Source organism: Eptatretus burgeri, chromosome 17 (assembly GCF_056783735.1).
Source record: "Eptatretus burgeri isolate ZD-2024b chromosome 17, Ebu_testis_v1, whole genome shotgun sequence".
Classification (NCBI taxonomy): domain Eukaryota; kingdom Metazoa; phylum Chordata; class Myxini; order Myxiniformes; family Myxinidae; genus Eptatretus; species Eptatretus burgeri.
The window spans coordinates 55,689,240-55,711,617 of record NC_140977.1 but is presented as its reverse complement, the minus strand read 5'-3'; the positions used below and the strand labels follow the sequence as shown (position 1 = coordinate 55,711,617).

Here is a 22,378-nt window from a genome sequence, read left to right as displayed (position 1 = left end):
CTGCGACGCCAAATTGTCGACCAAACCGATATCAACAAGAAAAGGTGTAATGCGGAGAAAATTCTAACTCCTGATCTGAGTGAGGTTCAAAAGTTACTGATGAGATACGACTCTCAACGGTGCATGGCACATCGTTTTTATTATTTTGCTTCTGCTTCAATATATAGGCTGGCAGGATGGCCTAGAGGTACACAACACTCACCTCGAAGCTGCCTAGCCTGGGATCGAATCCCAACCCAGCTAAAAACTGTCATCCCGGTGTTCCACAGGGTGGATGATTCATCGGTGTGTATGCCATCCCTCAGATGGACATTAAAGATCCCACAGTGTCCTTTGTGAAGAGTAGGTGAGCTATCGCCAGCCCCTGAACAAACTGGAGAGTTCATAGAACATCTTACCCAATGCAGTTTTTATTTTAAAAAAGGAAATGGGCAGTGTCTGCGAACGGCAAGTTTGACTGGTTGAAATGATGTAAAATGCTGTCATATTTTGTCCAAGTACTGCTAAAGGAAGGGTTGTGAATGTGCCAATAAGGCGATTTTGTGTTCTATAATGTGCAAGTATATAAATCAATTGAAATAAAATAAAGATTTTGAAGGTTTTAAAAAATAAAATTGTATGCATAGTCGAGGCTTGTGGAAGAGCTGAACACACTGAACGGATGAGGATGTTACAGACAAAAACAGGACGCAAAACACACATGCATGGAGAAAGAAACTCCAAGGAGCGAAAACTGGAAAAAAATAGGAGGGATTTGGGTGGAGGTTAACGAGGGTAGAAAAGATCATGGTTTTGGATTGTGGATAATCTGAGATGATGGTGAACAGGTATTTTGAAGACCTGGAGGGAAGAATGAGATAGATGAGGATGTGGAAGTAGGTTCCACAGGAGGGAGGAAAACGAAAGAGGAGCAAATGAGTGCCCACTGAGCAGTGATTCTGGATTTAGGTAGTTTTTATCAGAAGATGGTTGATAATGGACCGTGCAAGCTCTGGAATAATCTGGGGGTGGGGAAAAAGCATGGAAAGAGCAGAGGGTGCAAGAACAGAAAGGAGACAGAAGACAGACCACCGACCACCGACCTGTCTGCGATTGCGAAGTGATAGGCCCATAGACTCAGTTTCAGCATGGGAGATTCCAATGATCTTGAAGGTCTTGGTTTACACGGTGTCAATCTGAGCAATATGTGAAGCAGGGGACACGGCAGAGAGCAGTACTCCATCAAGCTGCGGATGAAGGCCCTGCAGGTGGATAGGAGTTCAGGTGTGCCAAGGAAGAACTTTGTATGATGAAGGATGCCCAGTCAGCGGCTGGCTCTGGAGGCCAAAATTGAAATGTGGTTTGCCCAAGTAACATCAAAGTTGATGGTGAAATCCAGGAGTTTGAATGACTGAACTTTGTCAAGAGGATTATGAAGAAAGTAAATGGAGGATTTGCTCGATGGTTCTTTCAGAGATGGTGAGTGTGAGATTTGTCAAGATTGAAAGACATATTCCAAGTGTTTGACAATCTTGTACTTTTATCAAGGTCTAAAGAAGAGAGGGAAGAGGCTGCAGCCTACTTGTCTGAAGGACGAGGGAGTCACGGCAGAGTGTGGAGTCATCAGCAAATAGAACAAGAGGATTTTCCAGAGTCAGAGAGAACGTTTATGAAGATCAAGAAAAGGACTGAGCCCAGAACACTGCCTTGGGGCACTCCAGCCTTGACAGAGAGAGAGAGGAGATGAAAGGATTCCATTGAGTGCCAAAGGTTGGCTATGAGAGTACAGGAAGTGAGTAATCAAAGAGAGAAGTTGGCCATGGATGCCATAGGCAGAGAGTTTGAAGAGTTTGACAGGATGCTAGACTGTATTAAAAGCACGAGATATGTCCAGAGAGCCCTGATCTCATGTCTGACATTAAGGGCCTCCATCCATTGTTGTGCGAGTCTGAAGAGAGGTAAGAGGCAACATGTCCAAGGTAGAGTGACCTGGTCTGAAACAAAATTGATGATCTGAGACGAGGTTGTTGGAGAAAAAGAAGGATTTCATATCAACTGTGATGATGGATAGATGATGCTGTTGTTTCCTGGCTCATTTGAAAGTGGACACACACTTGTTGCGGTCTTCTTGGAATTCATTGAGATTGCCTTCGGTTGGATTTGCCTTCCAGCAAGAGAACGCAAGTTGTTTCAGAGCAACTGCCTCACCACAGGATTCAGTGTACCATGGGCTGGTAGAAGGGTAAGAAAATTGAAGACGAGATGAGATGAATCAGAGAGAGAGAGGGAGAGAGACGGGGAAAGGAGAGAGAGAGAGAGAGAGAGAGAGAGAGAGAGAGAGAGAGAGAGAGAGAGAGAGAGAGAGAGAGAGAGAGAGAGAGAGAGAGAGAGAGAGAGAGAGAGAGAGAGAGAGAGACGGGGAAAGAGAGAGAGAGAGAGACGGGGAAAGAGAGAGAGAGAGAGAGAGACGGGGAAAGAGAGAGAGAGAGAGAGAGACGGGGAAAGAGAGAGAGAGAGAGAGAGACGGGGAAAGAGAGAGAGAGAGAGAGACGGGGAAAGAGAGAGAGAGAGAGAGAGAGACGGGGAAAGAGAGATGGGGAAAGAGACGGAGAGAGACGGGGAAAGAGAGAGAGAGATGGGGAGAGAGAGAGAGAGACGGGGAGAGAGAGAGAGAGAGACGGGGAGAGAGAGAGAGAGAGAGAGAGAGAGAGAGAGACGGGGAGAGAGAGAGAGAGAGAGAGAGAGACGGGGAGAGAGAGAGAGAGAGACAGACCGGGAGAGAGAGAGAGAGAGAGACGGGGAGAGAGAGAGAGAGAGACGGGGAGAGAGAGAGAGACGGGGAGAGAGAGAGGGGGAGAGAGAGAGAGAGAGACGGGGAGAGAGAGAGAGAGAGAGAGAGACGGGGAGAGAGAGAGACGGGGAGAGAGAGAGAGACGGGAGAGAGAGAGAGACGGGGAGAGAGAGAGAGAGAGAGAGAGAGGGAGAGGCGGGGAGAGAGAGAGAGAGAGAGGGGGAGGAAGAGAGAGAGAAAGAGAGACGGGGAGAGAGAGAGAGAGAGAGGCGGGGAGAGAGAGAGACGGGGAGAGAGAGAGACGGGGAGAGAGAGAGAGAGAGAGAGAGACGGGGAGAGAGAGAGAGAGAGACGGGGAGAGAGAGAGAGAGAGAGAGAGAGAGAGAGACGGGGAGAGAGAGAGAGAGAGAGAGAGAGAGAGAGACGGGGAGAGAGAGAGAGAGAGACGGGGAGAGAGAGAGAGAGAGAGACGGGGAGAGAGAGAGCGAGAGAGACGGGGAGAGAGAGAGAGCGAGAGAGACGGGGAGAGAGAGAGCGAGAGACGGGGAGAGAGAGAGAGAGAGAGAGAGAGAGAGAGAGAGAGAGAGAGAGAGAGAGAGAGAGAGAGAGAGAGAGAGAGAGAGAGAGAGAGAGAGAGAGAGAGAGATGAAGCAGCTCTCTGAGAATAGCCAGAGATGTTGGCTTTCACAAGCATATGATCAGACGAACCAATTGCAGCAGAGGAAGAGCAAGACATTTGTGGGAAAGTTAGTCATCACCAAATCCAGAAGGGAGGATTTGCTATTTGGAGAAATCCAGGTTGGAACGTTTACAAATCGAGTCAGTCCCATGGAGTCACACAAGTCCTTTGCTGAAGGGCCATGGCTGGTGAGAGAGGTACCCAGTAACAACACCCAGTAAAGTCACATGGTGATAATTGAAATCACCACGGATGAGGAAGAGAGAGTTGGGATGGTTCAAAGTTTGTCAACGTTGTCTGAGAGAGATATCGATGGACTTGTCACTATTAGGACAGAACAACACAGACAAGCAGGAGGTGGGAGTAGAGGGGAAGTCGCAGCCAGAGGTATTCCTGGGGGTTGGGAGGTGTAAGATCAGTACATGGAGAGTGGGAAATTGATTTCTTGATGTAAAGTGCAACTCCCCCACTAGGGTGTGGTTCAGGAGACAATGACCAGTGACACATTAAGGAGTTGCAAACGTCCTGTGGGAGGAAGCATTCTGTTAAACAGATGTCTGGTTTATAGGTAGCTGCCTGGATTGAGATATCTGTCAGGTTAGAGCGGAGATCTCGGATGTTTGAGGTTCATACAGTTCGAGAAAGGGGGAGAAGGCATTGGGATGGTGCTGGATGGGCGGAGGCTTTACGGGTGGAAGGAGAGGCTATGGGGGTGGGGGGGGGGGGGGGAGGGTGTGGGTGAGGGGGGGGGGGGGGGAGATTTGCGTGAACGAGGTGAGGGGGAAAGTTTGCGTGAACGAAGTGCGGGGGAAGGTTTGCGTGAACGAAGTGCGGGGGAAGGTTTGCATGAACTAGGTGCGGGGGAAGGTTTGAGTGAACATGGTGTGGGGGAAGCTTTGCGTGCGTGGGGTGCGGGGGAAGCTTTGAGTGCGGGGGAAGGTTTGAGTACATGGGAAGTTTTGAGTGTGTGGGGTGTGAAAGGAAGGTATTAGAGGGTGAGGTGAGGGGGAAGCATTTATAGGGTGGGGTGAGAGCTAACACACAGAATATACAAGGGGAGCAGGAGATAAGAGGGAGGAGGAGAGGGAAGGAAAAAAAAGAGTATGAAACAGAGACATTCGATCTGTGGAAGGGAGAGGGATGGGACGGGGTACACGGTAAACAAGATGTTAGGGTGCAGGGACTTTCAGGAAGGAAAGTAGGGAATTTGAAGGAGTTGGGTTTGGGGTGGATTAGCGGGGGTAGAACAGATCATGGTTTTGGATGGGGGAAGATAAGATGGTGGTGAACAGGTATTTTGAAGACCTGGAGGGAAGAATGAGATAGATGAGGATGTGGAAGTAGGTTCCACAGGAGGGAGGAAAACGAAAGAGGAGCAAATGAGTGCCCACTGAGCAGTGATTCTGGATTTAGGTAGTTTTTATCAGAAGATGGTTGATAATGGACCGTGCAAGCTCTGGAATAATCTGGGGGTGGGGAAAAAGCATGGAAAGAGCAGAGGGTGCAAGAACAGAAAGGAGACAGAAGACAGACCACCGACCACCGACCTGTCTGCGATTGCGAAGTGATAGGCCCATAGACTCAGTTTCAGCATGGGAGATTCCAATGATCTTGAAGGTCTTGGTTTACACGGTGTCAATCTGAGCAATATGTGAAGCAGGGGACACGGCAGAGAGCAGTACTCCATCAAGCTGCGGATGAAGGCCCTGCAGGTGGATAGGAGTTCAGGTGTGCCAAGGAAGAACTTTGTATGATGAAGGATGCCCAGTCAGCGGCTGGCTCTGGAGGCCAAAATTGAAATGTGGTTTGCCCAAGTAACATCAAAGTTGATGGTGAAATCCAGGAGTTTGAATGACTGAACTTTGTCAAGAGGATTATGAAGAAAGTAAATGGAGGATTTGCTCGATGGTTCTTTCAGAGATGGTGAGTGTGAGATTTGTCAAGATTGAAAGACATATTCCAAGTGTTTGACAATCTTGTACTTTTATCAAGGTCTAAAGAAGAGAGGGAAGAGGCTGCAGCCTACTTGTCTGAAGGACGAGGGAGTCACGGCAGAGTGTGGAGTCATCAGCAAATAGAACAAGAGGATTTTCCAGAGTCAGAGAGAACGTTTATGAAGATCAAGAAAAGGACTGAGCCCAGAACACTGCCTTGGGGCACTCCAGCCTTGACAGAGAGAGAGAGGAGATGAAAGGATTCCATTGAGTGCCAAAGGTTGGCTATGAGAGTACAGGAAGTGAGTAATCAAAGAGAGAAGTTGGCCATGGATGCCATAGGCAGAGAGTTTGAAGAGTTTGACAGGATGCTAGACTGTATTAAAAGCACGAGATATGTCCAGAGAGCCCTGATCTCATGTCTGACATTAAGGGCCTCCATCCATTGTTGTGCGAGTCTGAAGAGAGGTAAGAGGCAACATGTCCAAGGTAGAGTGACCTGGTCTGAAACAAAATTGATGATCTGAGACGAGGTTGTTGGAGAAAAAGAAGGATTTCATATCAACTGTGATGATGGATAGATGATGCTGTTGTTTCCTGGCTCATTTGAAAGTGGACACACACTTGTTGCGGTCTTCTTGGAATTCATTGAGATTGCCTTCGGTTGGATTTGCCTTCCAGCAAGAGAACGCAAGTTGTTTCAGAGCAACTGCCTCACCACAGGATTCAGTGTACCATGGGCTGGTAGAAGGGTAAGAAAATTGAAGACGAGATGAGATGAATCAGAGAGAGAGAGGGAGAGAGACGGGGAAAGGAGAGAGAGAGAGAGAGAGAGAGAGAGAGAGAGAGAGAGAGAGAGAGAGAGAGAGAGAGAGAGAGAGAGACGGGGAAAGAGAGAGAGAGAGAGACGGGGAAAGAGAGAGAGAGAGAGAGAGAGACGGGGAAAGAGAGAGAGAGAGAGAGACGGGGAAAGAGAGAGAGAGAGAGAGAGACGGGGAAAGAGAGAGAGAGAGAGAGACGGGGAAAGAGAGAGAGAGAGAGACGGGGAAAGAGAGATGGGGAAAGAGACGGAGAGAGACGGGGAAAGAGAGAGAGAGAGACGGGGAGAGAGAGAGAGAGACGGGGAGAGAGAGAGAGAGACGGGGAGAGAGAGAGAGAGAGAGAGAGAGAGAGAGAGACGGGGAGAGAGAGAGAGAGAGAGAGAGAGAGACGGGGAGAGAGAGAGAGAGAGAGAGAGAGAGACGGGGAGAGAGAGAGAGAGAGAGACGGGGAGAGAGAGAGAGAGAGAGACGGGGAGAGAGAGAGAGAGAGACGGGAGAGAGAGAGAGAGAGAGAGAGAGACGGGGAGAGAGAGAGAGAGAGACGGGGAGAGAGAGAGAGAGAGAGAGACGGGGAGAGAGAGAGACGGGGAGAGAGAGAGAGACGGGAGAGAGAGAGAGAGAGAGAGAGAGAGAGAGACGGGGAGAGAGAGAGAGAGAGAGAGACGGGGAGAGAGAGAGAGAGAGAGAGACGGGGAGAGAGAGAGAGAGAGAGACGGGGAGAGAGAGAGAGAGAGAGAGAGAGACGGGGAGAGAGAGAGAGAGAGAGAGAGACGGGGAGAGAGAGAGAGAGAGAGACGGGAGAGAGAGAGAGAGAGAGAGAGAGAGAGAGAGACGGGAGAGAGAGAGAGAGAGAGAGAGAGAGAGAGAGAGAGAGAGAGACGGGGAGAGAGAGTGAGAGACGCGGAGAGAGAGAGAGAGAGAGACGGGGAGAGAGAGAGAGAGAGACGCGGAGAGAGAGAGACGGGGAGAGAGAGAGAGAGGCGGGGAGAGAGAGAGAGAGAGAGAGAGAGAGAGAGAGAGAGAGAGAGAGAGAGAGAGAGAGAGAGAGAGAGAGAGAGAGAGAGAGAGAGAGAGAGAGAGAGAGAGAGATGAAGCAGCTCTCTGAGAATAGCCAGAGATGTTGGCTTTCACAAGCATATGATCAGACGAACCAATTGCAGCAGAGGAAGAGCAAGACATTTGTGGGAAAGTTAGTCATCACCAAATCCAGAAGGGAGGATTTGCTATTTGGAGAAATCCAGGTTGGAACGTTTACAAATCGAGTCAGTCCCATGGAGTCACACAAGTCCTTTGCTGAAGGGCCATGGCTGGTGAGAGAGGTACCCAGTAACAACACCCAGTAAAGTCACATGGTGATAATTGAAATCACCACGGATGAGGAAGAGAGAGTTGGGATGGTTCAAAGTTTGTCAACGTTGTCTGAGAGAGATATCGATGGACTTGTCACTATTAGGACAGAACAACACAGACAAGCAGGAGGTGGGAGTAGAGGGGAAGTCGCAGCCAGAGGTATTCCTGGGGGTTGGGAGGTGTAAGATCAGTACATGGAGAGTGGGAAATTGATTTCTTGATGTAAAGTGCAACTCCCCCACTAGGGTGTGGTTCAGGAGACAATGACCAGTGACACATTAAGGAGTTGCAAACGTCCTGTGGGAGGAAGCATTCTGTTAAACAGATGTCTGGTTTATAGGTAGCTGCCTGGATTGAGATATCTGTCAGGTTAGAGCGGAGATCTCGGATGTTTGAGGTTCATACAGTTCGAGAAAGGGGGAGAAGGCATTGGGATGGTGCTGGATGGGGGGAGGCTTTACGGGTGCAAGGTGAGGCTTTGGGGGTGGTGGGGTGAGGGGGAAGGTTTGAGTGAGTGGGGTGCGGGGGAAGATTTGCGTGAACGAGGTGAGGGGGAAAGCCTGCGTGAACGAAGTGCGGCGGAAGGTTTGCGTGAACGAAGTGCGGGGGAAGGTTTGCATGAACTAGGTGCGCCAGACGGTTTGAGTGAACATGGTGTGGGGGAAGCCTTGCGTGCGTGGGGTGCGGGGGAGGCTTTGAGTGCGGGGGAGGCGTTGAGTACATGGGAAGTTTTGAGTGTGTGGGGTGTGAAAGGAAGGTATTAGAGGGTGAGGTGAGGGGGAAGCATTTATAGGGTGGGGTGAGAGCTAACACACAGAATATACAAGGGGAGCAGGAGATAAGAGGGAGGAGGAGAGGGAAGGAAAAAAAAGAGTATGAAACAGAGACATTCGATCTGTGGAAGGGAGAGGGATGGGACGGGGTACACGGTAAACAAGATGTTAGGGTGCAGGGACTTTCAGGAAGGAAAGTAGGGAATTTGAAGGAGTTGGGTTTGGGGTGGATTAGCGGGGGTAGAACAGATCATGGTTTTGGATGGGGGAAGATAAGATGGTGGTGAACAGCTATTTTGAAGACCTGGAGGGAAGAGTGGGATTGAAGAGCGTGTGGGTGTTTTTGTTCCAGCAGCAGGAAAAAAGAGGAATGAAAGAGTTAAGGCGAGCAGTGATTCATGATTTTGTTTTTTTTTTTCCAGAAGGACCTTGAGCTCCCTGCAAAAAAATGGGGGGGGGGGGGGACATATCTCAGACAGTGCAGGGGGAGCGAGGCCAGAGAGGAGACAGTAGAAGACAAAGACCACCGACCTGCCTGCGGTGAGAGACCCAAAGACTCAGCCTCATCGTGGGAGATACAAACTATCCTAAATGCCTTGGTTTCCACAGCGTGGAGCCGAGAAAGGTGAGAAGCAGGAGCACCAGCCCAGACGGGAGAGCAGTACTCCATCAGGCTGTGGACAAAGCTTCGTATGTGGTCAGGAGCTGAAGTGTGCCAAGGAAGGACTTTACACGACGGAGGATGCCCAGTCAGTGACTGGCTTTGGAAGCCAGATTGGAAATGTAAATTGGTAGAGGTTAAAAAAAAACCTTCATTGGCAGAGGTAAAAAAAAATTATGTCAACTTTCTGTGCATGTGTGATCGGGCCAAATTCAGAGCCAAAGTACTGCTAAACTGCAGGTTCGTTTTCCTATTTGTTACAAATACAACATTCAATTCAAATTAAGTAATTGCTTAATTATAAACTGACTTTGTGGACAGACAGAGTCAAAGTGAACCAATTGCTTAAACAAATTCCTTCTCTAATATACAGAGGTCATTGCATCAGCAGTACAGCCATGTCCTCAGCCAATGATGTGACACGAGAAAGAAAAAGACCAACATATAATTTTGTGAAATTAGTAAGAATATATATCTAAATGCATTTTTTTTAAAATGTATATACCGTACACTCATCCTTCCTCTTGGTCCATCTTGCATTACTGAAAGTCTCTAATTTGTACAATAATTATAACACCCATCGTGAACACGTAAAATGAGCATCAAAACCAGGCATTTAATCCTTCCTGAGTGGAATGAATGAATCACTTCAATGGTGGCTTTTCAGCACATCACTTTGAACTCCAAGTGCTAAGGCAATCCATTTCCACATTTAATGCATTCAATTGACTACAGGTGACAATGACACAAAAAATAGCCCCCACCCCACTCCTGCTACCTGTGCTGTCCTTCTCGGCTTCGTCCCATTGGCCGAGTTCATCCAGCACCTGCAAACCGATGGAGGAAACACTTTGTGGTGCAAAATAAACTTTCCAACAGCAAATCTGGTTAAACCACAAGGAGGAGTCATTACCTTGGAATTGTCAGCATTCGACTCCATCTTCTTGATTTCAACATCTCTGACTGCACAAGCCAACAGCACACCGTTAAAGTAACACTAACATAACGCCATCATCTCATGACACAATGGACAGCATGGGAAACCAATCATCAATTTAAACTTTCAGGGTCTGTAAGGCCTAAAAGCAAGATTGACAAATTTATGCCATTTTGTGAAAAAGTCCAGGCAATCATGGACAGCGAAAACCCCATTGAAGAGGTGCAGCTTCACAATCGCCGATTTTAAATGACATTTTTGCTCGATGTATGTACATTGGGTTATAAAGCAGCACCGATCGACAGGCCTCAGGACTTACGCCTGGGTATTCGTCTATGGTACAGTGCAATTGGAATGATCCCAGGTATATAACCACTATGTATTTCATATATTTATAGATGGGGCGTTCCATGTCAAGTGTACACATTTTTTCAGTGAAATTTTGACACCGTCTCAGATTTCACTTTTTTTGTGCAAGTGTTTGTATCCATGGTAAAACTGTCAATTTTCAGACCTGGGGGGCCATTTTAGGGCCCCCCCCCAAATTTGGGCACCCCCAGTTGACACACAATCTTCCAGTGGCCAGATCACAGGATGTAGTGGTTCGATTTGGATGATCTTGGTATCAAAATGCTCGTAAAAGCGAGATCTTTCGAATTGCGTAAAGTAAAATCACTCCGAAACAGTAATTCAAAAAGTTATAGTTTGGGGCGCCCTTTGACCTTGGGCCCCCGCCCTTAGCCAAACGGATGATCCCGATTTTTTTTGTGTGAGAATACCCCTTCATATACTCAAACACCTCAGCATAAATGAAAATGGGATCTCAATGGGTTCAAGTGTGATGATGGTTTTATTGTTCGGGGTCCACATATCACTAATACTTGATTCGACATTGGGCGACGTTTGCAGTCATCGTTCCAATGACGTCACCTGCTGGCAGGCGACTTTATGTCTGAAATTGACAATTATCATCTCTGGACTAATATATATATATATATATATATATATATATATATATATATATATATATATATATATATATATATACAGACATATATATACACACACATAGAAGCCTGGTGTGTTGGCGCAGTGGTAAGGGCAGCGGCTTGGGATCCAAAAGGTCCTAAGTTCAAGCCCCGTTGGGCCACTGAATTAATACACCAGGGGTTTGACTCAGCCTGTCATCCTTCCGAGGTCGGCGAAATGAGTAACAGTGTACTGGGCCGGTGTATACCCCGGTTAAAATAGGTGTACCATATCCCTGTGTCGTAAGAGGCGACCAGGGTTGTGTCAGGAAGGGCATCCGGCATAAAACATGTGCCAAATCACTATGCGGATCATACGGATGATCCGCTGTGGCGACCCCTAACGGGAGCAGCCGAAAAGAGAAGATATCTATATATATATATATATATATATATATATATATATATATATATATATATATATATATATATACATATACATACATACATACATACATACATACATATATATATATATATATATATATATATATATATATATATATATATATATATATATATATATCTTCTTCTTCTTCTTCTTCTTTCGGCTGCTCCCGATTGGGGTCGCCACAGCGGATCACCCGTATGATCCGCATAGTGATTTGGCACATGTTTTACGCCGGATGCCCTTCCTGACGCAACCCTGGTCGCCTCTTACGACACAGGGATAATATATACATACATATATATATATATATATATACATACATACATATACATATATATATATATATATATATACATACATATATACATATACATATACATATACATATATATATATATATATATATACATACATATATACATATACATATACATATACATATACATATATATATATACATGCACATATATATACATACACATATACATACATACACATATACATACATATATATATATTGCATCATTTGCGAAAAATTATTCTGCCTATTATGTCAATTGATTTTTAAGTGTACATTTTTTGTATAACAATCATCGAATTAAGTTATAAATGGGCTAATCTCTGTTTTTGCATATTTTGCAGTAAGCATGGCGACTGAAGACCGAAAGGAGTTCCGAAAATACTGTTGCGATCCGTTCAGCTGCCATAAAACGAAACAACGAAAAGATCTTCACAATGTGTCAAATGATATGTTGATGAAATTTTCTTCAAAAGTGAAAAAAAGATGACAGACTTTGTACTTCGTGCGGAAAAAAAACTCAGTTGTCACCAGAGCGTATTGAAGAATCATCTTCGACCAGTTCGAAATTATCATCAGAAGGTACTATCGAAGGAATTGCAGAATCTATTTCGACAGATGAGGAGGAGGAGGTTTTTGAGTGAGAAGCAGAAGTTGACCTATTAAACCAGTCGTTATCGATGATAGGCGAAAGCCCATTCGACAAACGAAAGGCGGAAAGGAACCCAGGGTACGTTCCTGAAAAGCGAAGTAAAGTGGAAAATTCTGTGCGAAAGAAATTAGAACTCGCTGCTGGACCAAGCACTGCGGAAAAAAACACAAAATACAGCGTCAAAATGTGATGAAAACTGCATGCCAGAGGTGATCAAAAGCCTGAAAGAAAAATACGTTGTTTCGAGCCGTTCAGAGCAAATACGTATACTGACAATATTTGCTTGGAATATGAGCATCAGAGGGATGATGAGTGAATTCAGTTGCTCCCAAAGAATGGCTGTGCAAGTCAGATTTTTAGAGAAAGAAAATGGTATGCTATCGTCTCCAAATCCCAAACAGGGTAAAATATTGCCTGACGAAGTGAAATCCCGAAGCCTGACGTATCCGAATTTTACCAAAGTGATGAAGTCAGCCGAATAATGCCGGGGAAAAAGGACTGTGTGGTGGTCAGGAATGAACATGGAAAAGACAAAATTCAAAAGCGCCTGGTACTAAACAATCTCAAGAACTGTTTCAGAAATTCAGAGGAGAACCCTGGCTTGAAAGTTGGATTCGCAAAGTTCGCCATGCTCCGTCCCTCGGAGTGTGTCCTGGCGAGTTCAGGTGGTACACACAGTGTATGTGTATGTACGATACATCAAAATGTGAAACTCATGATGTTTGGTTTCAAAATGCCACAGATAGACGAACTTCCTAGCTATCATCATGTGATAGCACGCATAGTTTGTAACCCAGCACAACCGGCATGTTATTTCAGAACTTGTGAAAGTTGCCCATCAATTGAAGACTTCAAAACCGAGCTCCTGAGTGCTTATGAACTTGAGGATATTGATGAAATTCAGTTTAAATGGTGGACATCCACCAACAGATCTGAACTGAGCTCCATGGTCCTGCCTTTGGAAGAATTCAATAATAAATTCTGTGAACGCGCGGTGAAATTAGTGAGACACGACTTCATTGCCAAGGCCCAATCTCAGTTTCTGAAAAATAAGAAAGACGAAATCGGTGAAGGAGAATTTGTCATTATTGCAGACTTCTCAGAGAACTATTCGTTTGTCGTACAGGATGCGGCCCAAGGATTCCATTGGAACTGCTCTCAAGCGACAATTCACCCCTGGGTTTACTATTTCAAATCGGACGATGGCAAATTAAACCATGATTCGTTCACGATTATATCAGAATGCAATACTCACGACGTTGTCTCAGTCCACCTCTTCCAAAGAATGCTCATTGAACACTTAAAATCTAGCTTTGGAAATGTAAATAAACTTTACTATTTCTCAGACGGTTATGCTGGCCAATATAAGAATTGCAAAGCCTTCATAAACCTATGTCATCACAAATTAGAGTATGGTATTGACGCAGAATGGCATTTTTTTGCCACAAGTCATGGCAAGGGCCCTTCAGATGGCGTGGGAGGTACAGTCAAACGAGAAGCAACACGTGAGAGCCTGCGTAGACCTTACGACAGTCAAATTATTTCTCCAAAAGATCTTTTCGCCTTTGCTGAAAATGGTTTGAATGAAATGAAGTTCGGTTACGGGATCCAAGAGATGTATGACGAGGAAGAACGAAATCTGGAAGAAAGGTTGAAAACTGCCAAAACCATAGCTGGAACTCAAAAACTTCATGCCTTCATCCCTATTTCTGAAACTGCTCTTCAAGTACGCAAATTCAGCCTTAGCGAGGAACACCGTATCGAGTCAGCTATTTCAAAATCTACCAACTTTTAACGGGAAACTCTCAGGTTATGTCACAGTGCACTATGATGGAAAATGGTGGCTTGCCTGCATCATGGAAGCCTTTCAGGACACTCATGAAGTGAAAGTGAATTTTCTTCATCCAAACGGGCCTGAAAATAGTTTCTTTTTTCCTGACATAGAAGATCACTGCATTTTAGACATTTCTGATATACTTCTTTCCGTAGAACCAAAAACTGCTTCAGGTAGAACTTACACAATCAGTAAAAAAGAAACACAGCTGTCAAATAAAACATTGTTTGGCAAAAAATCTTGACTATTTGGCGAGGAAAAACTCTTACTCATACTAGTATCGCTTCCAGTTCCTGCATGTGCATGTGGAAAATTTATGTACAATATACTGATATAGTGTATTGGAAATCTTGTGTTCAAATATTGTGCTATGTATTGTGGCGTATTGTGTGTCCAGCACCCGAGTCCCCGAACAATAAAACCATCATCACATTGAACCCATTGAGATCCCATTTTCATTTATGCTGAGGTGTTGGACTATATGAAGGGGTATTCTCACACTAAAAAAAAAAAAATCGGGATAATCGGTTTGGCTGGGGCCCAAGGTCAAAGGGCGCCCCAAACTATAACTTTTTGCATTACTGTTTCGGAATGATTTTACTTTACGTGATTCGAAAGATCTCGCTTTTAAGAGCATTTTGATACCAAGATCATCCAAATCGGACCACTACAACCTGTGACATGGCCTCTGGAAGATTGTGGGGCAGCAGGGGGCACCCAAATTTGGGGGCCCCTAAAATGGGCCCCGATGGGCCCACAGGTCTAAAAGTTGGTATTTTGAGTTTTTTCACCCAAGTGAATAAATGACCAACATATGGGGAGAAAATGAGGTATTAGTGTCAGGAGGGTGTGTACACTTGACATGGAATGCCCCAGATATATGTGCACGTTTTTGCTTCATGTATGTACATCGGGTTACTTTTTAATATGAACTCGTGGGTGAAAAACAGCCTAGAACAAACGAAACACGGTGGGTTAGAGTTTCTTCTTCTTAATTTTGGTTCCAGCTTCGGCTTGAGCGTGCGTTAAAGCAAACGAATTTTTGTCTCCAGTTTGTTATCCTGGACGTTTTTTTTGGTTTCTTGTGTACAAAAAATAAAAACCGATTTTCCTTTTATTTTGCTGAATGGACCCAAACACGGTGCATGAGACTTTCATTTTCTTCATTTTGGTTCTGGTATCGGCTAGAGCATGCGTAAAACACAAATAAAATTTTATCTCCCAAACATTCATTGGGACCGGTATAGGACATGTATTGCAAATCAATTTGCGCTCTTGTTCTACATCGAACACAGATCCTTGCTGCACCTTGCATCCTGCGAAGTTGAAACATTTACTTTTTGTCCATAAAACAGTAACGTCTTTGGACTTGCAATGGTTCTTCAAATCAGGAAGAATTCTGAATGAATGATGGAGTGAATAAAATAACTCGTACAACATTTGCACCATGATAGCGCAATGGTGAATGCCTCGATAGTACAACTCCTCATCCTTCATGCACCAACCCAACGGCATTGCCAATTAATCCAAATGCTCCCGAGATCTCCAAGCCAGCGAACCAACCACACATAAAGACCATCGTGCATAGGTGTCGGCTATTACGCACTACGCTTGGCTCTCCATAGCAGGGCGACATAGTCGCCGATGCGATGTTCTGCAAGCAAGCTCTTCCCCTCTGGTGAGCCGAGCACCCACAAAAGAGGCTCCTGCGTGTGAGCCGTGCTCGGTTGGAAACAGAACGCCATGGCGAGACCCTCACAGCCATAACGTTGGTTATCCTCCATCTGAAGGAACGGGAGTGCAGAATGTAAATTACACAAAATGGTTGAGAAGTGTGGAATGGATGTTACACTGAATGGTGGAGAAAGCGAACGTTTTGAATGGACATAATTAAATGTGAGATTGAGCCTGGACCCTTGTGTCTGATCTGCAGTTTTACATTGAAAACAGTGAACTGTGAAAGTGCTGTGCACACACCAATTGCTGGATCCGCTGCAGATTTTGTCGGATTATGCCAAATGAATCTGCAGAGTCATCGCCCGTTCTGTCACCACCCGGATAACCGACAGTTCCCAATGCCTGTGCAGGTGAGGCTTGGGGGCTCCAGCCCAACATCGTGCCACCTACACACACAGCAAAGCACAGGCAGGCATGAAATTGACCTGAAATATCTATTCGACACACCTATGTAAGTGTAAGTTGAGCAATTGTGTCTGAACGGGGTAAACATCGTTACCACAGCACGTATAATGCGAGATGATACCTCATTTAAGAGCTCTTGGGTCAAGACATTGCATGCGGAGGTTTACAAATATCGATATTCATGCAAATTTGAGAAATGTGCATTTTGTTGTGCACACTGGTGGTGCATTGGCTCAGTGTTGTTGATTCACACACCTACCGGAAGTTTTAAAAATATATATATATTTCTAGCCACAAACTATTTCGTCAATTATGTCAATGTATAATTAATTACCTTTCGGTTGATTTACTTCACAGAGAACCATGAGCAGTCTTAACAGTTTGTTACTATCATACTGACTTGGGGTGAAGGACTTAAAGAGGAAAGGGGAAATGGGAGGACAGAGAATTGGAGTGGGGGGAGGGAGCAGACAACGGATAGAGTTGCGAAGGGGGGGGTTGAGGCTTTGGAGGGAGTGAGGTGGGGTTGAGAACTTGAATAAGAAAGAGGCGGGAGAGGACAGGGAGTTGGGGAAGGGGGGGTATCAGAGAGGAGGCATAGACCGAGGACATTCCCAGCAAACTCCCAAAATATTCTACTCTATTGGGAACAAATTCCCTTACAACACAGCACAGTGGAACAGGGTTATCTGCTAGTATACAGAATAAAAGCAATACACAAATGGGTGGGGTGGGGAGGGGGAGCAGAGCCAATCTCGTGAGGATGGGGTGATGGCGAGGAGGAGGGATTTTTTTTTTAATCAAATCATCAACTGGTCTCTGCTGCCTTCAAATGAGCTCAATCGTTTTACCTTTTCTGCGTTTCCTGCATCCGTGCAGCTGCTCCACACCCTTGTCCACAGAGCCAGTCACGCCGGACACACAGGTCATGCCAAGCCGTGCTCCACGCACCTTGGAACCTCCCGTCGCTCTCCGGAAATTCCCAATGAAGTTCTGTGCAAGAGGTTGATGCAAATAAAAGGATAAAAAATTATATTCATGGCCAGTTAGCTTCTATAACCATTTAGTCTTCCAAAAAACAAACAGCCTGACCATTTAACTTACGTAAGCGTGCTGGTACGTGACACCAGCCTTCTCTGCAGCCTCTGCTATCAGTGGGTTATCCTTTTCCTGTGTCCGCATACCCTTGTACAGGTAATAGTAAGCTAGCACACGGTTATATTTGGGGAATCGCTCCAGCCTCCTGAAAGAGATGGAGAGGAGGAAGTCACAAGCAATCATCGATTGTTGGGCTTTTGTGTGTGTACATATACAGTCGTGGTCAAAAATATTGGCACCCTTGTGCACTTTTTTCAAATAACTCACAATTTTCTCGAAAAATAAGTTGAAATGAAAAGTATTTTGTCTCCACAGTTCTTTATTTCACTGTTAATATTACAGAACCTTTGTTTTTGATTCAGAACTTAATAAATACTTTTAAATCAGAAAATAAAAATAAATGGCATTGATAAAATTATTAACACCCTAATACCTGCAGTCAAGCGCTTCCTATATCCATGAATGAGTTTCCTACACCTCTCTACTGGCAGTTTGACCCACTCTTCTTGTCTAAACTGCTCCAGTTCTCCAGGATTTGAAGGATGCCTTCTCCCAACTGCTGTTTTCAGATCTCCCCACAGGTGTTCAATGGGATTTCGATCAGGACTCATTGCTGGCCACTTCAGAACAGTCCCATGTTTTGTCTTGAACCATTCCTGGGTGTTTTTTTGAAGTGTGTTTGGGGTGATCGTTCTGCTGCAAGACCCATGACCTTCGACGGAGACCCAGCTTTCTGACACTGGGTTGAACACTGTGCTCCAAAATTCCTCCTTGGTAATCTCCTGATTTCATGATGCCATGCACACATTCAAGGCACCCAGTGCCAGAGGCAGTACAGCAACCCCAAAACATCACTGAACCTCCTCCATGTTTGACTGTATGGAAGGTGTTCTTTTCTTTGAAGGCTTGTTTTCTGTAAACATAGAGATCATGTACTTCACCAAAAAGCTCTAATTTGGTCTCATCTATCCACAGGACATTCTCCCAGAAGGATTTTGTCTTGTTCAGGTGTGTTTTGGCAAACTCCAGTCGGGCTTTCTTATGTCTCTCTCTCAGCAGTGGGGTCTCCCACCATAGAACCTCATGGGTCTCCAACAAAAGAATCCCCTTTCATTGAGTTGGTAACGGATGGTGCGAGTTGAAATTGTCGTACCTTGTGTCTGAAGGTCAGCTTGAACCTGTTTGACAGTTCATCAAGGTGCTTTCTCCATCACTCGAACAATCCTTCGCTGCAATCTTCGATCAAATTTTCTCCTGCTGCCACGTCCAGGGAGGGTGGCTGCAGTGCCATGGGCCTTGAACTTCCTGATAGCATGGCGTACGGAGGACACAGGAACATCAAGGTCGCTGGAGATGGAATTGTAGCCTTGAGATTGTCCATGTTTGGCTACAATCTTGCATTTGACCTCCTCAGACAATTCTCTGGTTTTCTTTCTTTTCTCCATGCTCATTGCGGAACAAACAGTGACACAAAACAGCAGAATGACTCATTTTCTCATAAAAAAATTAGTGATTTTTATGTTGCAGGCACCTGCAATTCAACACACGTGAGTTCAATTCCAAAGTAAATGGGAATCACTTGGTTGAAATCTAATTATTTCTCACAATTTCTAAAAAGTGCCAATATTATTGTGCAGGATATTTTCGGATTTCTGTGTGGAATAAGCTAAGCTTTAATAAAAAAAAATTTCAGCTTTTTTTTGTTTTGTTCCTCTTCAAACCAAACAAATGATCTTTTAATTTCAACAATTTTCTGGAAGAAATGGTGCATTACTTGAAAGAAAGTGCATGGGTGTCAATAATTTTGGCCATGACAGTTTGTAACGCAAACCGTAACGCAACCGGCAGTGAGCAGGCAGACAAGGCCTTTGTTCCAAATCACAAATCAGTCAATTCCCAGCATAAAACGGGTTAAATTACTTTACTAAAATTACAAAAGTAGTTGAAGTAGCTTAAGAAAAATAAAATAACATCCCCCCCCACCCCCAAAAAAAACTTTACCTTGCAATGTCTTTATTTGCTTTGAGTTTCTCAAGAATCCTGGTGGAGAGTAGTAAATACACGCTAATTAATCAAAGCATTCTTCCTCAAGTTCTTACAGTTTGCGTAAACTAAACACTGCCTTGAGGCTGACACATACTATGTAGGTCCAGCGACACACACAAAGTGAAATTTTCACAAACCTCCTCCAACTTCGCTTTCCTCTATCCCCTCCCCACCACCACCTGCTCCCTCCCTCTTTTCACCACTTCTCTCAATCTACCCTCCACACGACTCAATAACTCGGTGCCACAAGTGTTCATAAATGAAAAATAAAAACATACAACTGTTACATTACGAACTCAAGGACAAAGCTGAGGAACTCACCGATCAGTCTCCGTCACCAGCTCCATCTAGAAGCAGAGCACCCTCATGAGTGTGGAATGGCAAGTCATGTGATGCTATTCAATTATCTTTGAGGCCACCTACCTATTACCCAAATATCAGGGAGTGGAGGAGGGGGGAGGGGGATGATGAATAAGAAGAAGAGGGGATTGAAAAGACAAAAGAAAATAGCCCCATGGGGGACTGACAGTTATTTCCCCAACAGGCGGGGTGAAAATGAAGGAGTAGGGAGAAGGGGCTACGGCCCCCATTCCTGAAGTGGTGCAGTCATGGGGAGCACAACTTAATTTAATGGCATGGTCTTTGTGTTTCATGAAGAGTCTGGTGTGCATCTGGCCGTCAGTTCATGAGGTTTTAAAATAAATTAACTAAATATGAGGCGAAACCCCCCTTTTTTAGCCTATTATAGGGGGCAGATCTGGATGGGGAGCACAACCCCATAAGACCTTACTGTTCTGATACAGCGTTCCAAATTTGGTCCATGGCCCCCTTTCCCCGAGAGATACGGCCATGGGGGGCACAACTTAAGGGTTAGGGCATGGTCACGATGCCGCATGGCCAGTTTGGTCTGGATCCGGTTGTCGGTTTCTGAGAAGAAGATTTTTGAATGAAAGGCCAATATTTGGGGTAAAACCCCCCTTTAACCCTCTTTAAATAAGCAGATCCAGATGGGGAGTACAAGCCCGTGAGACCTTACTGTCCTGATGCATTGTACCCAATTTGGTCCGTACCGCTCAGGTAGTTGTCGAGAAGATAGTTCAGTGAGTATGAGGGATTCGGGGAGGAGGCCCGTGGCTCCTTTTCCGGGGGAGATATTGCCATCAAGGGTGTGGGGTGCAGAGTTAGGAACAACAATTGCCTTCTTTGCTTTGGTAAAATGTAGACGTTACCTTAATGCACAACTGATCATGGTCTCATGGTCTCACTCTCTTGGTCACACACACACAGGCACACATACACACCTGATTTTCCACAGGCCTTGATCAAGTAATACAAACAAACTGAGGGCCATACCGAGGAATTCTCAACTGTCAACGCTGGAGTCGGTCTGTGTGAGTAGATAAATATAATGGAGTCTGCACAATATGGCTGCACAACCGGGTTCCCAAGTCGTGGAAGCAATACCAGATGTGGAGCTGAAAACGAGGGCCTTTGTCCGAGCAGTTGGCTTGATGGATGTACAGTGGACAAACTGAGGGCGTTTGTCCGAGCAGTGTCTGCTCGGACAAACTCCCTCGGTTTCTCCACTTTACATCCATCAAGCAGTGTCGGCTCGATGGATGTAAAGCAGAGAAACCGATGGGGGTTTGTCCGAACAGTGTCGGCTCGATGGATGTAAAGCAGAGAAACCGATGGGGGTTTGTCCGAACAGTGTCGGCTCGATGGATGTAAAGTGGACAAATTTCACATTTGCATTTTACACCGAACACCTTGACTGGACTACAGAGCCAGTTTCTCTTGATGAAGACACGTATTGGGGCAAAAGGAGGCAGTTTGTAAATGGCAGGAGGAATGAAATCACGACCTTTATAAATTTGCATCATGAAGGGATTATCATTGACAAATGATCGTGTGAGTACAGTCATTAATAATAATTTTAAAACCGAGATTAAATACCTCACCTTATTGCGATTCACAATGCAATGGGCACGTGGCGAACGTGGCACGTCAACTTGACAACTCGGTGTGCACGGAATGGAAAAACAAATCTGGCAATTGTCTGATAAATAGATTCCTCGAACAGCACGATGTAATAACCTGAATAATAATTTGGCAACAAATTCATTTAACATTTGAATCCAAGGTCACGTGAACGAGTTTCCTCAAACAAAACAAACGAGAAGGGTACTCTTCAACGTCACGATGGTCCATCGACATGCCTCCCCCCCCCCACATTATTACATCATTATGCACACTTGTACCAAGTTTGATTTAAATCCCTTGAGCTGTTCTCAAATATCACATTTTTACCTCATTATGGCCTCTGACCTTTGACCTCTTTATGCCAAAATCTAATCAGTTCATCTTTGCATCATCCAATAAATAATATTCACCGGACGTCTGTCTGTCTGTCTGTCTGTCTGTCTGTCTGTCTGTCTGTCTGTCTGTCTGTCTGTCTGTCTGTCTGTCTGTCTGTCTGTCTGTCTGTCTGTCTGTCTGTCTGTCTGTCTGCTCGGATTTTTTGCAAGGACCGCTGGACTGAACCACCAAATTTGGCACACAGCCCAAGTCAGATCCGGGGATTGTCCAAAGGGTATTTTCATCCACCACCTTTAAAGGCCTTTAAAGACCCTGAAGAACCATATCTTTTTTTTTTTTTTTTTACATGGGAGACAAGACCCCTTAAGACCCAAAAGACATATAACACAGCCAAAGGCCAGCACACCTAATTAGACGAGCTGCGTCTTCCACCCATTGGCTCACTGCACAACTGGCCTGACTCCACACACAATTGGAACCTAACTGAATCTAATAAGATTCATCGGGTGTCTGTCTGTCTGTTTGTTCCCTGAAGACCATTGAATTTCCCGAACACAATTAAGACACTTCAAAACTCTGAATGTCCCAAAGATCCTTTGACCCCAAAGACCCCAAAGACGGTTAAGATCCCTAAAACTCTTGAAG

At 45.1% G+C, this 22,378-nt stretch overlaps 2 protein-coding genes across 9 annotated transcripts in view; one reads left to right on the top strand and one right to left on the bottom strand.

Annotated features, from left to right (window-relative positions):
• The window catches only part of LOC147010166 (uncharacterized), a 99,097-nt gene that overhangs the window by 5,492 nt on the left and 71,227 nt on the right, over positions 1-22,378 (bottom strand). For all 7 annotated transcript variants that reach the window (XM_085862510.1, XM_085862511.1, XM_085862514.1 and 4 more), the window contains 8 exons: positions 19,736-19,761; positions 19,370-19,408; positions 17,375-17,513; positions 17,122-17,263; positions 16,106-16,251; positions 15,735-15,912; positions 9,902-9,951; positions 9,767-9,815 (listed from right to left, as the gene is read on the bottom strand). In XM_085862510.1, the coding sequence (XP_085718636.1) occupies positions 9,767-9,815; positions 9,902-9,951; positions 15,735-15,912; positions 16,106-16,251; positions 17,122-17,263; positions 17,375-17,513; positions 19,370-19,408; positions 19,736-19,761 (769 nt within the window). The remainder of the gene's footprint in view (positions 1-9,766; positions 9,816-9,901; positions 9,952-15,734; positions 15,913-16,105; positions 16,252-17,121; positions 17,264-17,374; positions 17,514-19,369; positions 19,409-19,735; positions 19,762-22,378) is intronic.
• LOC147010169 (uncharacterized) lies at positions 8,820-16,183 on the top strand. 2 transcript variants are annotated; one of them, XR_015052947.1, is made up of 2 exons: positions 8,820-8,952; positions 16,062-16,183. XR_015052947.1 is itself a non-coding variant. In XM_085862518.1 (2 exons), exon 2 carries the CDS (start codon positions 12,776-12,778, stop codon positions 14,087-14,089), a length of 1,314 nt encoding a protein of 437 aa, XP_085718644.1. In that variant the 5' UTR covers positions 8,840-8,952; positions 11,987-12,775; the 3' UTR covers positions 14,090-15,381. The 2 variants fall into 2 exon arrangements, 1 of the variants encoding a protein (XP_085718644.1); XM_085862518.1 differs by lacking the exon at positions 16,062-16,183 and adding an exon at positions 11,987-15,381 and having other exon boundaries at positions 8,840-8,952.

Bases quoted from the DNA above. Each gene is read 5' to 3' on its own strand.
- LOC147010169 (XM_085862518.1), top strand. From the start codon at position 12,776: ATGCCGGGGAAAAAGGACTGTGTGGTGGTCAGGAATGAACATGGAAAA.